At 39.2% G+C, this 20,086-nt stretch overlaps 1 protein-coding gene and 1 long non-coding RNA gene across 2 annotated transcripts; one reads left to right on the top strand and one right to left on the bottom strand.

Annotated features, from left to right (window-relative positions):
• Positions 1 to 7,881: 7,881 nt before the first annotated feature.
• LOC129762875 (26S proteasome non-ATPase regulatory subunit 6) lies at positions 7,882 to 9,341 on the bottom strand. Its single transcript, XM_055761449.1, has 2 exons — positions 9,248 to 9,341; positions 7,882 to 9,191 (listed from the first exon to the last, which is right to left on the bottom strand). Exon 2 carries the CDS (start codon positions 9,143 to 9,145, stop codon positions 7,976 to 7,978), a length of 1,170 nt encoding a protein of 389 aa, XP_055617424.1. The 5' UTR covers positions 9,146 to 9,191; positions 9,248 to 9,341; the 3' UTR covers positions 7,882 to 7,975.
• A 9,163-nt stretch (positions 9,342 to 18,504) lies between these two features.
• On the top strand, positions 18,505 to 19,818 carry LOC129762881 (uncharacterized). Its single transcript, XR_008740738.1, has 3 exons — positions 18,505 to 18,993; positions 19,087 to 19,425; positions 19,525 to 19,818. It is a non-coding gene; the product is annotated as an uncharacterized LOC129762881 (long non-coding RNA).
• The last annotated feature ends 268 nt before the right edge of the window (positions 19,819 to 20,086 follow it).

The raw sequence follows: 20,086 nt of genomic DNA, 5'->3' as shown, positions 1-20,086 counted from the left end.
GGAATTGCTCAGGACTTCAAAACCGACTTGCGCTTCCAAAGTTCCGCGGCTATGACGCTGCAGGAGGCTTATTCGAAGATACCAATTTGTGTGCTATCCATGCAAAACGCGTCACATCATGCCCAAGGACATCCAGCTGGCCCATCGTATCCGAGGAGAGCGTGCTATATTAGCTTAGCATATAATCAACAGCCCTTTTCAGGGCTCCAAATTTGATGGATTAGAGTTCAGAAAAGTTTTTTACAGGCCGAACTGAAAGGAGCATTTAGCGAAAATCGCGGTGTCGATTATAATTCGATACCGATAGGTGCCATGGATATGGATTTCATAATGAAGAATATGAAATACATGACATGATGTAGTGAATATATCCGAAGAAATCATTTTGGTGAAACTGCATTATAAAATTATTTGTGTACGAATGCCGCAATCGATAGTCGACTCTAATTTGCGCTGGGTAATTTCCTCGGAGGACTCGATTCCTCCTTTGAACATTAATAATCTCTTTCTGGCAAAACGATGTGGTATGAATCACATTATTTGAATGATAGAATGAAGAAGTTTTCTGCCAATTTCCTTCAACCTCCGAACGTATCTTTCTCCCGTTTGTCGTTTTCGCGTTCGCTAATCCTTTCTCACAACACCCATTTCTCGTTTGAGAAATTGTTGAGTAAACATTGTTTGCCAGTGCGCGTAGAGCGGGAATTCCTAAAGATTCATTGCACCTCTAATAAATTGCCGAAAGACATTCGCATTCTTACGTTCATTACATTCTTACATTCTTACGTTGATCGCACTTGATTGAAAAAATCCAAAACGAAATGTATTTGGTCGCAGCATTATATGAGTAGAAAGCAAATAATCGCTTGAAAATGACTTGATTTTCGCGATGTGAAACATTTTCCGTTTTGCATGTTATGCATCCAATATTGGATACGAAAATTTCCACTGATGGGCTAAAAAAATATTCAGAAGCTTTCCTGTTAATTGCGATTGATTGAAAAATAACAAAACCAAATGTATTTGGTTGCAGTGTTATATGGATAGAAAACATTAAAATAAACTCTTTCGCATGAATGTATTTTTCAATTCCCAGGGGAACTGGCAGATTATTTTTCAGCAACGATGATAGCAACGAGAATTCTGCGCGTGTATGTGTGTATGTGTGTGTGTGTGTGGCGGCTGCTCCGATGTTTCAAGCGGAACCGTGGCATCACTCTCCTCCTGATGGATTCCCTTTTGGCCTTAGGTGCACAAACAGGCTCTTGGTGACACCGTTCATCAGCGTTTTCATGATAAACGAAATTAGCTTCACAACAACAGCGACAACATGCTCCAATCGCTGTTCAATCATAACTGAGTGGGTTTAGGAGCGGCGCTCGCTTATATACCGATTGGTGATTTCAATAGCCTGTTTTGAAAGCAATTTTAAGACTATTGAAACAAGTTTTTGGATCAAAAAGTAACAAGTATATGACGCGTAGACATTTTATCTTTCAAATGAAGTGTTTATCATACCATTTCGTTCAGTTGTTTAAGAGCTATTAACGCTCAAAATCTCGGTCTCCAGCGTAACGCTTTCGTTCTCGAAACATTGATTTTACACCCCGGTATAGAAATGAAAGACGTAGTCCTACGTCAAAATAATTCAAAAGGTTTCTGAATATCTGCTAAGGTCGGTTAGGATTTGCTTGGAGTAATAGGGTTTCGCTAGTTTCGTAATATGTTGGTTAAAAAAAAAGCAAATGATTTTCCAATATCTGCTAAGGTCGGTTAGGTTTTGCTTTGAGAAATAGGGTTTCACTGGTTTCGTTATACTTTAAGTACTAACCCCGAGTGACCGCGGGTAATCGGTATTGATAATCTTAGGTTTAGATTAGGTTAAGGTAGATTAAGTTAGGTAAAGGTTTTCTTTTTTTTTTAGCAAGCGAAAATGCTAATTCAGAGAAATGATTATGAATTGTTACAGATGAAAATGAAATAAATAAAAGGAAAAAAAAGAAAAAAAAAGCGGTCGTGTCTCGAATACAACCCTACGATTTTTTTCATTTCAAATCACATCAGGATTCTTTTTGACGTAGGACTACGTCTTTCATTTCTATACCGGGGTGTAAAATCAAAGTTTCGAAAACGAAAGCGTTACGCCGGAGACCGAGATTTTGAGCGTTAATAGCTCCTAAACAACTGAACGAAATGGTATGATAAACACTTCATTCGAAAGATAAAATGTCTGCGCGTTATATACTTGTTACTTTTTGATCCAAAAACTTGTTTCAATAGTCTTAAAATTGCTTTCAAGACAGGCTATTGAAATCACCAATCGGTATATAAGCGAGCGGCGCTCGGAAATCCACTCAGTTCTAATTGAACAGCGATTGGAGCATGTTGTCGCTGTTCCGGTGAAGCTCTTTATTTATCATGAAAGCGCGGATGAACGGTGTCACCAAGAGCCTGTTTGTGCACCCTAGGCCAGAAGGGAATCTATCAGGAGGTTCTATCAAACGGTTCCCTGGGAAGACATCGCTACACACACATACACGCGCGGCTATTAACAGGTGGTTATCGAGTTGGCATTAACCACTGGTGGGCTTCCAGTATCGAGGAAAATGTGGAAATATCTAATCGTTACTGAAAATAATCTGCCAGTTCCTTTGGGAATTTTCAAAATATATTCGTGTGAAAGAGTTTAATTGAATGTTTTCTATCCATGTAACACTGTGACCAAATATGTTGCAATCAAGTGCTATTAACAGGTGGTTATCGAGTTGGCATTAACCACTGGTGGGCTTCCAGTATCGAGGAAAATGTGGAAATATCTAATCGTTACTGAAAATAATCTGCCAGTTCCTTTGGGAATTTTCAAAATATATTCATGTGAAAGAGTTTAATTGAATGTTTTCTATCCATGTAACACTGTGACCAAATACATTTGGTTTTGTGGTTTTTCAATCAATCGCAATTAACAGGATAGCTTCAGAAGATTATTCTTCCCCATCAGTAGGATATTTCCGTATCCAATATTGTATGCGCCCGCAATCGATTATTGCTCAGTCGCCGAAAGTTCCGAGCTCAGAGAGTTCATTCCCCTCTAGTTTGCCTTCCAAATTGCCATCGTAAACCACACCTTCTCTCGATTCAATCACACACAAAAAGCATACTTAAGCGATATTCTGGTGGTGAAACACATTCATTTTTCGTGAGGACATCGACAAGACAACATCGTTGCCTAACGTGCTGGAGGAGGTGGACGGCGAAGGATCGACACATACACGCGCAGAACTCTTTCCGTTAGGATGCCATTCAGCATCGAGAAAGTTCCGGAAAGATCTAATCATTGCTGGAAAATAATCTGCCAGTTCCTTTGGGAATTTTCAAAATATATTCATGTGAAAGAGTTTAATTGAATGTTTTCTATCCATGTTACACTGTGACCAAATATGTTGCAATCAAGTGCTATTAACAGGTGGTTATCGAGTTGGCATTAACCACTGGTGGGCTTCCAGTATCGAGGAAAATGTGGAAATATCTAATCGTTACTGAAAATAATCTGCCAGTTCCTTTGGGAATTTTCAAAATATATTCATGTGAAAGAGTTTAATTGAATGTTTTCTATCCATGTAACACTGTGACCAAATATGTTTCAATCAAGTGCTATTAACAGGTGGTTATCGAGTTGGCATTAACCACTGGTGGGCTTCCAGTATCGAGGAAAATGTGGAAATATCTAATCGTTACTGAAAATAATCTGCCAGTTCCTTTGGGAATTTTCAAAATATATTCATGTGAAAGAGTTTAATTGAATGTTTTCTATCCATGTAACACTGTGACCAAATACATTTGGTTTTGTGGTTTTTCAATCAATCGCAATTAACAGGATAGCTTCAGAAGATTATTCTTCCCCATCAGTAGGATATTTCCGTATCCAATATTGTATGCGCCCGCAATCGATTATTGCTCAGTCGCCGAAAGTTCCGAGCTCAGAGAGTTCATTCCCCTCTAGTTTGCCTTCCAAATTGCCATCGTAAACCACACCTTCTCTCGATTCAATCACACACAAAAAGCATACTTAAGCGATATTCTGGTGGTGAAACACATTCATTTTTCGTGAGGACATCGACAAGACAACATCGTTGCCTAACGTGCTGGAGGAGGTGGACGGCGAAGGATCGACACATACACGCGCAGAACTCTTTCCGTTAGGATGCCATTCAGCATCGAGAAAGTTCCGGAAAGATCTAATCATTGCTGGAAAATAATCTGCCAGTTCCTTTGGGAATTTTCAAAATATATTCATGTGAAAGAGTTTAATTGAATGTTTTCTATCCATGTTACACTGTGGCCAAATATGTTTCAATCAAGTGCTATTAACAGGTGGTTATCGAGTTGGCATTAACCACTGGTGTGCTTCCAGTATCGAGGAAAATGTGGAAATATCTAATCGTTACTGAAAATAATCTGCCAGTTCCTTTGGGAATTTTCAAAATATATTCATGTGAAAGAGTTTAATTGAATGTTTTCTATCCATGTTACACTGTGACCAAATACATTAGGTTTTGTGGTTTTTCAATCAATCGCAATCAACAGGATAGCTTCTGAAGATTATTCTTCCCCATCAGTAGGATATTTCCGTATCCAATATTGGATGCATAAAACCTTGTGCCTCCAACGTAACGCTCTCGTTTTCGAAGTTCTCCAAATATTCATTCATTTAGATTCAACTTCATACAAATGATCTCTAAATCAACGATAGTCCTACGTCACCCTTGCGGTTATACCATAGATATAACCCACTTCCTGTTTTTTTTTATCCCATCCGTTTATTAGGCTCATTTAGCAATTCAACTGTCACAGAGCCGAATTTATTCGTATACATTTTTATGTTAAGATAACTATTGTTGTATATTATTTAGGCTTAAGATTCCTATCCATCGATAAACATTTGTTTTTTTTTAATGTATAACACAGTAGCTGTTTAGGCCTAAGAATATTCCAATTCTATCGATACACAACACATGCCGAGTATTCCATTTCTATCGATACACAACACATGCCGCCTTTTTCGGCGTTAGAATATTCCTATTGTTCGAATGTTCACAGTTGGACTGTTCACAACGGGACTGCTGATATGAGGCTTCCATTGCTGTGTTAGGATTAGCACCAATTACCGATGCAGCAGATCGTAATGTGAGCGGTAAGGGACTGGGATTACCGACACATGATGATTGTTGCGTGGACGTAGTAGCTAGAATAACACACAAAGATGGTCAGTTGAGAGGCCCTGAGTTATTAGCTCATGATCGTTCGCTTAGTAGCGGACACGCAACCAATTAGGCTACGAAGACCCCCGGCATCAGGATTCATGCTAAGAATGATTGTTGACATACAAAAATTCGAAGTTTCGAAAATTCATAAAAAATCGATGTTCCACAAAGTTCGTCATAAATGAGGGGCTTAGAATGAAAGGGGTGTAAGTGATTTGATCAATTTCTCTACATCGACTCTCTCTTTGGGTCATAACTTAGCTGCAAATACATTCCCAGCTGTATTTACCAACGTGGAAAATAAGTCAGAACCTCATCTATCGGATTCTATAGCAAACTTAAATTGGAAAGTTTTTGCAGTTGAGTTATTAACTATAAAAAGTTCATGAAGAGAAAACGATCAAGTCACTTACACCCCTTGCATTCTGAGCCCCTCAAATAGTTTTACCATCTTGAACTTATTTTTTAAATTTTCTACGTGACTTCTGTTTTATATGAAAAAACATGAAGTGGGTTATATCTATGGTATAACCGCAAGGGTGACGTAGGACTATCGTTGATTTAGAGATCATTTGTATGAAGTTGAATCTGAATGAATGAATATTTGGAGAACTTCGAAAACGAGAGCGTTACGTTGGAGGCACAAGGTTTTATGCATCCAATATTGGATACGGAAATATCCTACTGATGGGGAAGAATAATCTTCAGAAGCTATCCTGTTGATTGCGATTGATTGAAAAACCACAAAACCTAATGTATTTGGTCACAGTGTAACATGGATAGAAAACATTCAATTAAACTCTTTCACATGAATATATTTTGAAAATTCCCAAAGGAACTGGCAGATTATTTTCAGTAACGATTAGATATTTCCACATTTTCCTCGATACTGGAAGCCCACCAGTGGTTAATGCCAACTCGATAACCACCTGTTAATAGCACTTGATTGAAACATATTTGGCCACAGTGTAACATGGATAGAAAACATTCAATTAAACTCTTTCACATGAATATATTTTGAAAATTCCCAAAGGAACTGGCAGATTATTTTCCAGCAATGATTAGATCTTTCCGGAACTTTCTCGATGCTGAATGGCATCCTAACGGAAAGAGTTCTGCGCGTGTATGTGTCGATCCTTCGCCGTCCACCTCCTCCAGCACGTTAGGCAACGATGTTGTCTTGTCGATGTCCTCACGAAAAATGAATGTGTTTCACCACCAGAATATCGCTTAAGTATGCTTTTTGTGTGTGATTGAATCGAGAGAAGGTGTGGTTTACGATGGCAATTTGGAAGGCAAACTAGAGGGGAATGAACTCTCTGAGCTCGGAACTTTCGGCGACTGAGCAATAATCGATTGCGGGCGCATACAATATTGGATACGGAAATATCCTACTGATGGGGAAGAATAATCTTCTGAAGCTATCCTGTTAATTGCGATTGATTGAAAAACCACAAAACCAAATGTATTTGGTCACAGTGTTACATGGATAGAAAACATTCAATTAAACTCTTTCACATGAATATATTTTGAAAATTCCCAAAGGAACTGGCAGATTATTTTCAGTAACGATTAGATATTTCCACATTTTCCTCGATACTGGAAGCCCACCAGTGGTTAATGCCAACTCGATAACCACCTGTTAATAGCACTTGATTGAAACATATTTGGTCACAGTGTTACATGGATAGAAAACATTCAATTAAACTCTTTCACATGAATATATTTTGAAAATTCCCAAAGGAACTGGCAGATTATTTTCAGTAACGATTAGATATTTCCACATTTTCCTCGATACTGGAAGCCCACCAGTGGTTAATGCCAACTCGATAACCACCTGTTAATAGCACTTGATTGAAACATATTTGGTCACAGTGTTACATGGATAGAAAACATTCAATTAAACTCTTTCACATGAATATATTTTGAAAATTCCCAGAGGAACTGGCAGATTATTCTCAGTAACGATTAGATATTTCCACATTTTCCTCGATACTGGAAGCCCACCAGTGGTTAATGCCAACTCGATAACCACCTGTTAATAGCCGCGCGTGTATGTGTGTGTAGCGATGTCTTCCCTGGGAACCGTTTGTGGCATCACTCTCCTCCTGATAGATTCCCTTCTGGCCTAGGGTGCACAAACAGGCTCTTGGTGACACCGTTCATCCGCGCTTTCATGATAAATAAAGAGCTTCACCGCAACAGCGACAACATGCTCCAATCGCTGTTCAATTAGAACTGAGTGGATTTCCGAGCGCCGCTCGCTTATATACCGATTGGTGATTTCAATAGCCTGTTTTGAAAGCAATTTTAAGACTATTGAAACAAGTTTTTGGATCAAAAAGTAACAAGTATATAACGCGTAGACATTTTATCTTTCGAATGAAGTGTTTATCATACCATTTCGTTCAGTTGTTTAGGAGCTATTAACGCTCAAAATCTCGGTCTCCGCCGTAACGCTTTCGTTTTCGAAACTTTGATTTTACACCCCGGTATAGAAATGAAAGACGTAGTCCTACGTCAAAATAAAAAATATGTATTTTAGTTATTACAAATTAAGCAAAAAGAGTGCTAATTTTTTTACAATTAATGTTTTTTTTGGATCGGGAGAAACAAAATGCTATTTATATCAGTTCAAGACAAGCTGTTTCAATGTTTATTTCGTTATGGATTCTAGTGAACAATTGATATCGAAAAGTATAATGTTGAATATTTTATATATTAATTACTCTGCTAAGTTTCTGTACGCGATTCAGAAGAATGTCACCTTGTTTAATAGTGGCTTGATATTGCCAGTTTTTGCTATCCGGCCGATTCGTTTCTACGATGCCACCAACGCGATCAACCTTACAATGCAAACGTCCAGCTGCAATGAATCTCGATAACTCGGCATCAACATAATCCAAATCTACTCCAAACGCATCCGCCATATATTGTAGAGTGAGGGAGCGATAGGATTCCAGCAATTGAGTATACGCGAGAACTCTCATCTCTCGGACATAGAAACGGTAATGAGGATGGAATAGAACATCTTTACGGAGAACTGTTTCAACATGTGCTAGGTTTTTGAAGAATTCCGAGTAGTGACAATTATACAACGAAAATAAATATTCCTTGACATCCGGTAGTTGATGCAACACTTCCTGAATTTCGGATCCCTTAATAGCCTTATCACGAAGTTCATTGCGAGGCAAACTGATCATCGAAACATACACTGCATAACGAACGAAAGATGCGTAATCCATTAGCTCATAGCTGGTGAATGTGCTCACGGTATCCAAGAAGAAATTGGCAGCAGATTTGAAATCTCGGATGGCAACACAATAAGCTCCTTGATAAACCTTCAGTCGATTGCGACGATCCCAGTCACCGCCTTCTTCGATCAAACTTTTAGCCTTTTCAATATTCCTTGTAATGAGGTCGTGATCCAGATAGAATAGACCAATACGAATGTTGTGAAAAACGATATCTAGTCGATGGCCCAACGAAACCGTTTTTTCATAGGTTTTTCTAAAAGCTGAAATGGAACCTTCCCTGTCACCAATCCGGCACAGATATTCCGACTTCTTCAAATTTGCCTCTCTCACTTCCATTTCCCCCAAGTTTTTCTCTGCATCTTCAATAACTGCGTCCAGTTCTTCGATTTTCTTACGATTAATTTCCTTCATATCGGACAAGAGTTTCTGATCAATGGTCCATCCTAGATCTTTGCAAACCTCTTCATACCATGGGCTCATATTGTCTGTCTTGATCGCTGATAGTAATTTCTCCGATAAAGCTTTATCCTGATTATGTTCCGGCAGACTGAGCAAAAATTTTATTTGCGCGAGCTCCAAGTTGGGGTTTTTCTCAAGGCCCTGTTCTTCAAGATTTTCAACCGGCATTTTACTTTTTTTTTTGAATAGGTTCTGATTCACTTCTAAAATCGGTCTGAAATGCAAAAACGGAAAATAATTTTTAAAGAAATTAGTATATTTCCCACTTACGTCTGTATACACGAAATGTTGCAAGTAATCAGTCAGTGAGATATTATTTTTTAGTTTGAATGTTGGCGGCTCTGGCCACCCAATAGGAAAAGAACGACCAAACATGAAGTCAGTTTTTATACACTCAGAGATATAATCAGTATATAATATAGTCATTAAATAGCTAAAATTTCGTTTTTGACATTTAACGTCAACGTCTAACCAGAATACATGGGGGTTAAATAAAAACCTAGACAAAGAACTTGGAGGAAAAAATTAAAGATTTTGTGTGCTTATAACTCGAACATTTCTTAATAGAGTGAGACGAACCAGCCTACGGCTGAAAGTCTCTTAAATAAAGACAAAAAAGACAAATTGATTGGAAATATTCATGCGCATTTATCACAATGAATAAAATGTTATTTTTCGTGAGTTAAGCAATTGAATGATTGTTCAATGTCCACCGATATCTAAACGCTCTAACTGTCACGCTTTGATTGAGCCGATTTACGGTTTCCCCTGCACAGACTTCAAACCCGTGGAGCTTGGGAAAATCGCCATATCAGATACTAGAGACGAATGAACTTTCTAGTTTAAAGACTGGAATTTGACATTTGATTTGTATGTATGGGGTAAACGGGCGAGTAGCCAAAAATTTTAAGTTGCTCAGTTGCGAGTAGCCATACATGCTAATCAAACGTCAAATTTCGTTGTATGGGTACGTTCGTAATTCTTCGGATCATTTGACGTTTACTCGCAACTAGAGATGGGCAAAACAGTTCACTTTGATGAACGGTTCACTCACTAACCGTTCATCTAAGTGAATCAGTTCTTTTGAACCGTTCTTTCGCTCTTTCGTTCAGCGGTATTAAGAACAACATAGAATGTTAGCTGGAACCCAACACCAATAGACTGCTATTTATTGATATCGTTGGATTGGATAGTGTACGTATGGGATTTATATTTTTGAAATTTAGTGGGGAAAGATAAGCTGCTCCATTAAAAGTCGCAAACTGTATGTGAAAATATGTTTATCGGTCGACAAAAGTTTATGTAATAATTTGATGCGCACAAAATATGTGCAATTTTTCATATTATGTTTTTGGACAACACACAGGTTCCATGTAAGATCATATTTCATAATGTTCATACAGAGAAAAAAATCATCACCGATTTTCACTAACAATCAAGCATACAAAAAATCACGATAACACGTACACGCTATAGGCCAAATAATGAATTGAAAGCAACGAAAAACCTTTTTTTTCTCAACATGCCCTCACTATAAAATTTTATGTTTAGCTAATTCATGAATCGCCCCAGCTTCCCCCAGATTTTTTTCTGATAATCAGAAAGAATATGATTGTTACGCGGAATTGAAAGAATACATGAAATTGAAAATATATAGCTTGCTTTTAAAACTACGAAAATCTAATTTAATTTTTAACCCAAAATTGAGTATACATTAACAAAATAAACCCTGTGTTACATGCATTTTGCTCATAAATGACAAATCGTTTTATTTTCCTTACAAGCGTTCTCGTTATATTTATCCATTCCGTTCAGCGCAAATCAGTTCAGCTGCACTAGTTCGTTCGCTAATACCAGGGACAGACATACAGCTGTACTAGCGCTGTACGTGTACAGCGTTGTACGAGTACAATCGTAGCATGACAGACATACTTTGGTTGTTCATTGTACCGCATGTCAAACTGATAATCAGGAATTCGACCAATTTTCACCAAATATTTCAATGAAAAAAGTTTTTATTTAGCGTCTAAACTATCAAACACAACAAACAAGTCTCCATTCTAGTTATTAACTCAAATGGAAGTCAATAAAAAGAATTTTACCAAGTGTTTTGATTCGGTTTGTTCATGCTACCCACCACTAACCGTCTATGGCGCTGCTCACAGTACAACTGTAGCCATGTACAGCGGTGAAACAGATCGGTACAGGTACAGCGATTGTACCGAGTTGCTTGCATGGTTCTAGCGCTGTACATGGTGACAGACATACAATTTTCGAAGTACAACGCAAGTACAGTTGTATGTCTGTCATAAGTATAACACTTCGTTCTCAAACAGTTCGTTCCCAAACAGTTCACTCTCAATCAGTTCTTTCCCATACAGTTCACTCGCAAACAGTTCGTTCACAAACAGTTCGCTCTCCAACAGTTCACTCTCAAACAGTTCACTCGCAAACCGTTCTTACGGAATCAGTTTGTTCACAAACCGTTCGCTCGCAATCAGTTCGTGGGGAGAACTACTACTCTTTTCGGCGAACTAGTTTTTTCGTACCGTTCGTGAACGGTTTGCCCATCTCTACTCGCAACCAAGTAACTGATAACGTATAAATCCGGCTTAACTGCTGGAAAATTTTTCGAGAGTCTTATGAGAGAGAACGGGATGTATGTACGAGTGAGTGCATAAGAGAGAGAGAGAGAGAGAGAGAGAGAGAGAGAGAGAAAGTGTGGGAGAAGATTCATTCGAAGTTGCCTTGCTCTCGCTATTAGAGCGCAGTCAAGTCCATTAACCATTTTTAACCATCGTTTTTCTATCGCTGTAACATTTGTTGTGTAAATTGAAGCAAAATGGAAGCCTGCACTAGTAAAAAAAGACGGGTGGGTAATGTCGGGGACATAACCGGAGTGACGTAGGACTATACAAAGGAGACAGCTTTTGTTAAATATGTATTTTAAATATATTGTTTTATTTTCTTCTCCTACGTGAATACCTACCTATCTACCTGAAAAATGGATTAGTTTACTGTTTTCTCTTTATGAATATGTTGATGGTTCTGAAAAGAACCTTTGGTGTTGTGTTTTTGTTATCACTCGATATTCCCATCTTGTTCGGTTAAACCTTTCTGTTTAGCTATTGCGTTTGCCACTCGCCACAGCTTTCACAGTTGGAAAATTTCTTCCCATCCAGCTTGTTCAGTAAATTACATTTAATGCGACGTGCCGGAGAAACACTTTGCCACTCACTGAAACTAATTGTTGCCTTGATGAGCGCCGAACCGAAGCTGCTCTGTTCTTGATGCGGGTTTTCTGATTGTCGTGAGCAGTTTTGCAAGCCAACTCGAGCACTCCGACGGCCGAAACTCTATAATCGCTGTTAGGTATACTGGTGCTCCGGCGCCAATCCGTTCGGCCTAGTTACCCTTGCGGAGCAATCAGTGAATGCGACCAACAAGGAACTGGAAACCTGCACGGTTCGAGTAAGACTTTGCCTTTCCCTTAACTTGTCCTCCTTTGTTACGTCCACGATGCCGATGCCGTACAACCACACAGGTTTACGGTTTGAAAGAAAATAAGATATTTTTTTGGGGTCCGCGTGTTTTATACTCTAGCGGTACACACTCACAGGATAGAGACAAATCGGCAGACTCAGCCAGAGGGGCGAGTACAACGAGACGAACGAATGAGCGTTAAAAGGGAGCGATGGCAAAAAAAAATACATTAATTAAGGTAGCCGTACACTGTTTGCCCGGAGGTCAAATATTTGATATATTTTGACAGATAAAGTTTGATTTGATATTTGTACAAACACTATTTTGTTTGCCACTCTTAAATATTCAACAGTGTTAAACAATGTTAAACACCGAACATGGATAAAATCGACTGAAATGTTCAAGGTAACCTAACCATGTACCGACAGGTTCGAAGAACAGACTAAAAAAATATTCGAGGCATCCAAAAATTGAATATTTGCTTGTTGTGTTTTGTGTAGCATATATTTGATCAGTACACGTCGACCAAATTTTATCTGTCAAAAAGAGTCAAATATTTGGCTTCGGTCAAACAGTGTATGAGCACCATTACGATTTGTTCGCTCGTTGGATTTACATGCAGGCTAAAAAGGGTCCTTTTCAGGATCACAAAATTATCTTCAATCTAAAGAGTTTATTGTTTTGTTATCACTCGATATCCCCATCTTGTTCGGCTAAACCTTTCTGTTCAGCGATTGCATTTGCTACTCGCCACAGCTTTCACAGTTGGAAAATTTCTTCCTATCCAGCTTGTGACATATTTTACAGTAAATTACATTCAATGGCACGTCGCATTACCACCACTCAGTATCGGATTGGAGGTAATTTTAACCTGTAATTGACATTTGCGATGACAGTGGTACAGTGTCGACTTTCAATGTGGGGTCATAATTTGGACCCCGAACTCTATGTTTACAAAAATGTCCAACTAAATATGTCGCATTACAGGTCCGTCCAATTAGCTAAATGTCGAGAAAAGTGTAAATTACTGTACTTTCAATCTAGAAGCAATTTAAGAATTGGTGAAAATCAATAAGCTCAGAACAACTGCCAAATTCACATACTCATCATATCCTGGCAAACAAATTATGAAAAAATCAATTTGTGTTTTATTATTATTTTGGATATTGTTTTAGAAAGCATTGAACTGTATTTCCTAAACTCTTTTTTGGAAGGTTTAATGGCCCTGAAAAGCGCCTTGTGTTATGGAATGGTTCCAATTTAGAAAACTTAGTACTCGTGGTTTTGAAAAAAAAACCATTTCGAACGCCCTCGATGCCGCCTTGTTCTGGATTTGCCACCAAAGCAGTTTGTATAAAGAACAAACTTTTTTCTTCTGCTACCTGAAGCCGTTTTGCGATTGCGTTTGCCACTCGCCACTCGCTGCAACTGCCTGTTGTCTTGATGTCCGCCGAACCGAATGTGTTCTGTTCCGAATGTGGGTTTTCTTATCGTTGCGAGCAGCTTTGCCAGCTAACTCGATCACTTCGGCGGCCGAAACTATATAACGCCGGCTAGGTGGACTGGTGCACTGGTACTAACGCGCTCGGCCTGGCTACCCTTGCGGGGAACTCCAGATCAACACGGTTCGAGCGGGATTTTGCCTTTCCCTTCACTTTTCCTCCTTTACCATGTTCAGACATGGCTGCTTGGGTTGGTTTGTTGATGTGTTGTGATGCGAACCGATGTGGTGTACGGTTTGAATGAGAATGATCGTTACGGCAGCGGAGCGGGGATTTTTAAGCTGACTGGCTGGCTCGAGAATTACGCATGTGTGAGACGGCGACCAATGTTTCGATCATTTTTTTCTTTTTCCTTTCCAATCGTTCATTCTATTTCGCTGCTGCTCTGGTTGCCCGTTTTGGTCGGTACGATTACGGGAGCACAAAATGGACCAATCAAAAATGGGCACATAGTGCATTTTGACAATGCTTGATATTTCACAATTATTCAATTATTTATCTCAAGAAAAATGAAATGTTATTCGTTATGATAGATGCGTAGATATATTTCCTATCAATTGATGCAAAAACCTTTGCGATCTATTGAGAAATGCTCGAGTTATAAGCGTTCCAAATCTTGCATTTTTTCCTACTTGTTCAGTGCCTAGATTTCCATTTCACCCCCTATATCTTCCGGTTAGACGTAGTCCTACGTCAAAAGCATAGTGGCTGACGAAGGACGTGTATTCCAGGGAAAATTGTCCCAAATATAATGTTTTATGTGCATAAATCAGAAAATGTTTTCTTCGATTTGTAATTAAGCTGCTGCTGTTTTGAAGGTTCAATCTGAAACGTAGATATGAGTCGAAACATGCTTCAAAAATGGAAAAAATTGTTACCACATCCTGTGCTGGAAAATTGACTGAGTTAGGAGCGAAAATTGTTTTTTTAAGTTTGAAAGAACGAGCTGCCGACTATATATTTCATTTAATGGTGATAGATGAGAGAAGAATTAAGTAGTAACTGAGGAATTGGCTTGCCTTTTTCCTATAAATGTAGGATTCGAGGATGACTTGAAGAATATCGTCCAAATCGAAAATCAACTCGCACGCAATGGGTCAACGTGAGTTCCAAGCTTTTTTCCTCTTTTCTTTTCTCTTTTTTTCACTCGAAATCAAACTCAAGTTCAAACAAGAAATGGAAAATTTTCATTTTACCCATTTTCTGACATTGAGAATGTCTCAAGTGTCGACAACTAGGAAAAATGATGATGTACTCCTGTCGATTCATGCTGATTTTCCTCGCAGATTTTGGTACTTCAAAGCACATGAAAGAATTGTCCAATTTTCTCTATCCCATTCAGTTTCGATTATGTATATCCACAATATTTGTGAGCAATTGTTTCAGTATTGAAAGAAGTGAAATGAAAGCCAAGGAAAATCACTGTCAATTATTTGAAAGCACGTTTCGCATCGCTATCTCTCACATTCAAGATTTAGATAGAATGGCTCAAGAAAACTAGTTCGAGTGAAATCGAAACGGTGTTGGAGTATGTTTGTATTTAAGCATTTTGTATATTGAAACAAACACAAAATATTTTGGAAACTTTTTGATAATTGAAAGAACGTCCAATTTAATCGTGATATAGTTTTCACATTACCAAGCATAACCATAATTCTGTCAGTGAAATCGCGACTGCTCTCAGCAGAGAAATTTAGAGCGAAGAAAAGTTGTAACACTGCAATCGTGTAGTTCGAGGTTCCCCTTCACTCTGTAACCAAACGTTGGGTTACAATGTCAAATTTGATGGAAAGGCCAACCGTTGGTTTGGACCTTATCAATATTGTAAAAAAAAATGTAAAATCTTTGTTTGTGTTGTATTGTCATATGAGAAACCAACAGTCGATGTCCACAATTTGTGTTTGACCTTTCTATAGTTTCGAATATGACAAAAAGAGAAATGTAGTATTGGGAGTCTGTGATTAACTCTCGTAGAAAAGGTGACGTATGAGTCCAATTTTTATAATAAACCAAATAAACAGTTAATCGCAGACCTACAGGTTGATGTTTCACAAAGAATTATTTTTTTGTTAGTTTTGTTGTATTTATTTAGTAGTAGGAAAAGAAATATATTTATTTACATATTTATTTATTTATTTATTTATTTATTTATTTGTGCGGAAACAAAGGTTAGGTTTAATGTCAAGGTCAAGCATGCTACCTTAAATGTTTAGTGATTAGTGGTGACACCAATCGAAACAAATAGATTTAAGTGTGTTTGTTTGTCAGAGTAACCTTCGTATGTCTCGTCGTCGCAGCGAAAGAGGGATAGGGCATCGGCATTGGAAACAGGCCTTAATGGAAAAGTACCAGGGAACCTGAATAAGGTCAAAAGCTTGAATAGTTTGAAAGAATTTGAAAATGAAGAAAAAGCGTTGAGGGGAGAAAATTAGAGAGAATCGAGAGTCTTCGCGAAGATCTGTTAACGGACGGACGCGGTGCTATTACTGCGAAACTTAACTTAAAGTTATCCCTAAATTAAAAAGAGTTTACGTCCTCCGTCTGTGAACTACCCACGTAAAAAGACTAGTTCACAGAGAAATTAAACTGTTTCCGGTTCCCGGTTCCACGGTAGACAGTGAATGCGAGCAATTTAGCCAACTCGACCCTCTGGCTAACCAGTGTCGCCGGTCCACATTATATACAGCCGTGCCACGTGAGAAGTTTGTTCCCGACGTGTGATTGTCGTCCTGTTCCTGACATCGCCCGTTTCCAGCCATCGTCTCGGAAGTCGACCAACGCAGCGATCGGTCGCAACAATGTTTCACGGGTTGGCACTCGGGTTCACCAATACAACTATACTGAACTGTCAAGTTCCGAGTATTGTTTTGAAAAATTGAAACTCTCTAATTAGGGATTTCCTTTCTCAGGGTCGTTTAACCTGCTTCCGGTCACTCGCAAACAGCTGTTCCTCCAGCAAAAAGGAGCAGTGTCGGTTTTATCTTTCTCCACAAGACCTACGCATTCCTTTGAAGCCACCAACTATTCCCACAATCAACTATCTCTCAAAGGTTGAGCAATGCTAGCCAACTCCGCCGACCAATCGAGGACGAGGGCTGGCGACTCCTTTCGAGTCCGAAAAAAACGGGGATTTCCAAAACCGCAATAGAGGAGATAAATGTAATTTTCTTACAATTTTCTTTTTTAATTCCTTCCTTTTAAATCTACTCTTTAATTTTCTTCTGACCCTATCCTATTTTCCCTCCCTTTTTCTTCTGTCCTATTTGTGACGTCACAAAATTTTATGCTTTTATACTTGCAGTACTTTTCGTGTATTTTTTTCTCTTCTTTCTCCGTCGTTTAACCGGATAAAATCCCCGCTGTAACCTCCAAGCGTGAATAGGACTCTTTGGTTCCGGTATCCTTACTCGACGTCGACTATCATTGGCGGAGATTGCAGTCGAACGTCCTTTATCTCAATGGCGGGTACCACACGTCTCGGCGGAGAAAAAGATAAAATATAAAAAAAAGGCCCGCTGAAAGGACCTTTTTTTCTCTCTTCCGGTTCTCTTCTTCTTTTTAGCTCTTATATTTTCTCTTATAATTTCTTTTAATTCTTATAACAATCTTTTTCTATCTTCTCTATTTGCTCTCGATGCACTCTGGCACTATTAAAATTCACTTGTTCCGGCGCGCACTTCCTACTTCCTTGATGGTGGAAAGTCGTTCGCCGGCACTACTCTTTACCGAGCTTTTCTTTTCTTTTTTTCTTTTGTGTGAGTTCATTTATGTTTTACCTAGTTGGCAGCTCTGTTGAATGACAGATGGTCCCATGGAGCGTATTTCGCGGTGGGCATCTTTACCCAGGGCTCACACCGTTCACTATTGGGCCAACTGTTCACAAGCAACAGGCGGTGGGTATTTATGGCGATTTTATTGAAACATTATGTTGGGATCTATTATTTGGGTAGAGCCCAAATTAGCGTGGAAACACACTAGACGGCTCTCCCGCGCGATTCTCGCAATGACAAGTCGCAGCAGGAGCTCGATGAAAAACACATTCAGCGGCTTTCGACGGCTTCACTAGCGGCCATTATCATATTTTTATAGACGGATGCAAGACGAGTCTATGGTACAAGGTACAACTGTTTGGACAGTAAGCGGATTAGAGGGGAGGTATATAAAGACAGAATGGTGGAAAACGGAAGAGGGATGTTTACCTGAGCGAGAGGGAGAAAGAAGTTGATCGCACACGTCTGAAATATTGCATTTCGCGATAATTTGGGTAGTATTCGAGAATCCGCAGCTACATGACCGCAGAGTGATTTTCACGTATTGGCTCACCGATAGTACATTAACTATTACCTTGCTTCATGTGCACCGCATAAACACTAATACTATCACAAAACCGTTGCGGCGCATCATCTCCATCGAGCCACCGCAGAGAATGAGGAACCTTACAACAGTGACTTTAGAACCGGCCGTACCCGCTCCGCCTTGTGTGTTTTATCTCATTCACATTCCATTATCGAGGCCCCGCGGCGGTCTGTCATTGCAAAATCCGCGCGGGGAAGCCGTCCAGTGTGTTCTTACGCTTAATGCTTGGAACCAACGGTTACATTACCCCTCCGACGGTTTCAAAATAACATTCTTGTTAATTTTGAGTATCAATTACCAGAAAGACTTTATCTTCATACCTTTTCATTCTAAGTTAATACTGGAAAAAAACATGATCGTGGTTTTATTTTTTGCATCCCCTTAGCATTCTCTTCCTTATTTTGTAAGAGCAATAAGACGATGTTCATTAAGTGTTGATGTGTTCATCGCATGAACCCAAACAGCTGTCAGTAGTATTATTAATTACATTGCCTCCTCTCTCAAATCAAGTCAAATCGCGAAAAATAATCTCGTCCTAGCGCTACGGACGTTGAGATGCGGTTCGTTCTGCTTTTATCGGTCTAATTTACCATTCATCGATTTTGTTGCATTTCAACTTTTCAGGAGTCATCCTCAAACGATAAATTTCGCGAATAAAGTGGATTTAATGATTCGGTATGTACTCGTACACATTCTAAAAGTGTTATAACATCAGCTGTGAAAACATGAATCCATAAATTCAATTTTCCATTTCTTGTTTACTTTCAGATCCTCACACTTACCTTCCATGGTCTGCAGTACCCGGAAGCCAAGTGGAGTTCTGGATATAAATATAAACCGCCTATAGTAATTGCACATTCCGAGAAATCTGCGCAGCGATCGAAGTGACTTCGGGCGTTCGAAATTGACAATTGCTTCAACGCGGTCTGGGTTTGGGCGAAGCCCATTTTTACTAAGAATGTAGCCCAAGTAGGGCACCTCTGAGACACAAAACTGGGACTTATGTAGGTTGATTGACAAATTTGCTGCCCTGAGCCTAGTCGCCAACTCTTTCAGTCGGTCAAGGTGCTCTTCAAACGTGTTGCTTACCACGATGATATCATCCAGGTAAACGTCTATTCCAGTGCTTTCACAATATTTTACGTCAATCTTTAATTGACCAAATTCTCTTTCTAACTGTCAATTTTCCTTCTTTTTTATTTCTAGGAACTGGGCTTCAGATCCGCGGAGGAGAAAACCCCCAATGGTTTCCCTGTATTATCGATTAACTCATACGAGCTAGTGCCCACCCTCGCTTTGACGGTGCATGGGGTGTAACACGGTGCAAGTTTTGCATTGTATTTATCCACAGCAGAGGACTGTTTAAAATTCCGTTTCAGTACCGTCTGACCAACTTTATACACTGGAGCCATTTTTTTACGACGTAAATTGTGAATTTTTGAGGTATTGTTTTTCTAAATTTTTGACCACAAGGTCCCGAATAAATTTATCTATTTGTAACTTGTTTTCTAGCCTTTTAGAATCCGAAATTTCTGTCTCCTCCCTATCTACTTGATGTTCATCGCCTCTCGCAACTACTTCGTGCCCAAAGATAATTTTATGCGGGGAAAACCCCGTTGAACTGTGAGGCGTAGAATTCAACACCTGTTCCACTTCTGATATTCGCGTGTCCCAGAGCGTCTGGTTCGATCGAACATAGGTTCGAATGCAGGCATTAATGGTTCTATTTAGCCTCTCAACTGGGTTTGCCTGGCAATGATGCCGCGCA

Source organism: Toxorhynchites rutilus, chromosome 1, assembly GCF_029784135.1.
Source record: "Toxorhynchites rutilus septentrionalis strain SRP chromosome 1, ASM2978413v1, whole genome shotgun sequence".
NCBI lineage: Eukaryota > Metazoa > Arthropoda > Insecta > Diptera > Culicidae > Toxorhynchites > Toxorhynchites rutilus.
Note: the sequence above shows the minus strand (reverse complement) of the source record. Positions and strands in the feature narration are given on the sequence as shown.

Bases quoted from the DNA above. Each gene is read 5' to 3' on its own strand.
- LOC129762875 (XM_055761449.1), bottom strand. From the start codon at position 9,145: ATGCCGGTTGAAAATCTTGAAGAACAGGGCCTTGAGAAAAACCCCAAC.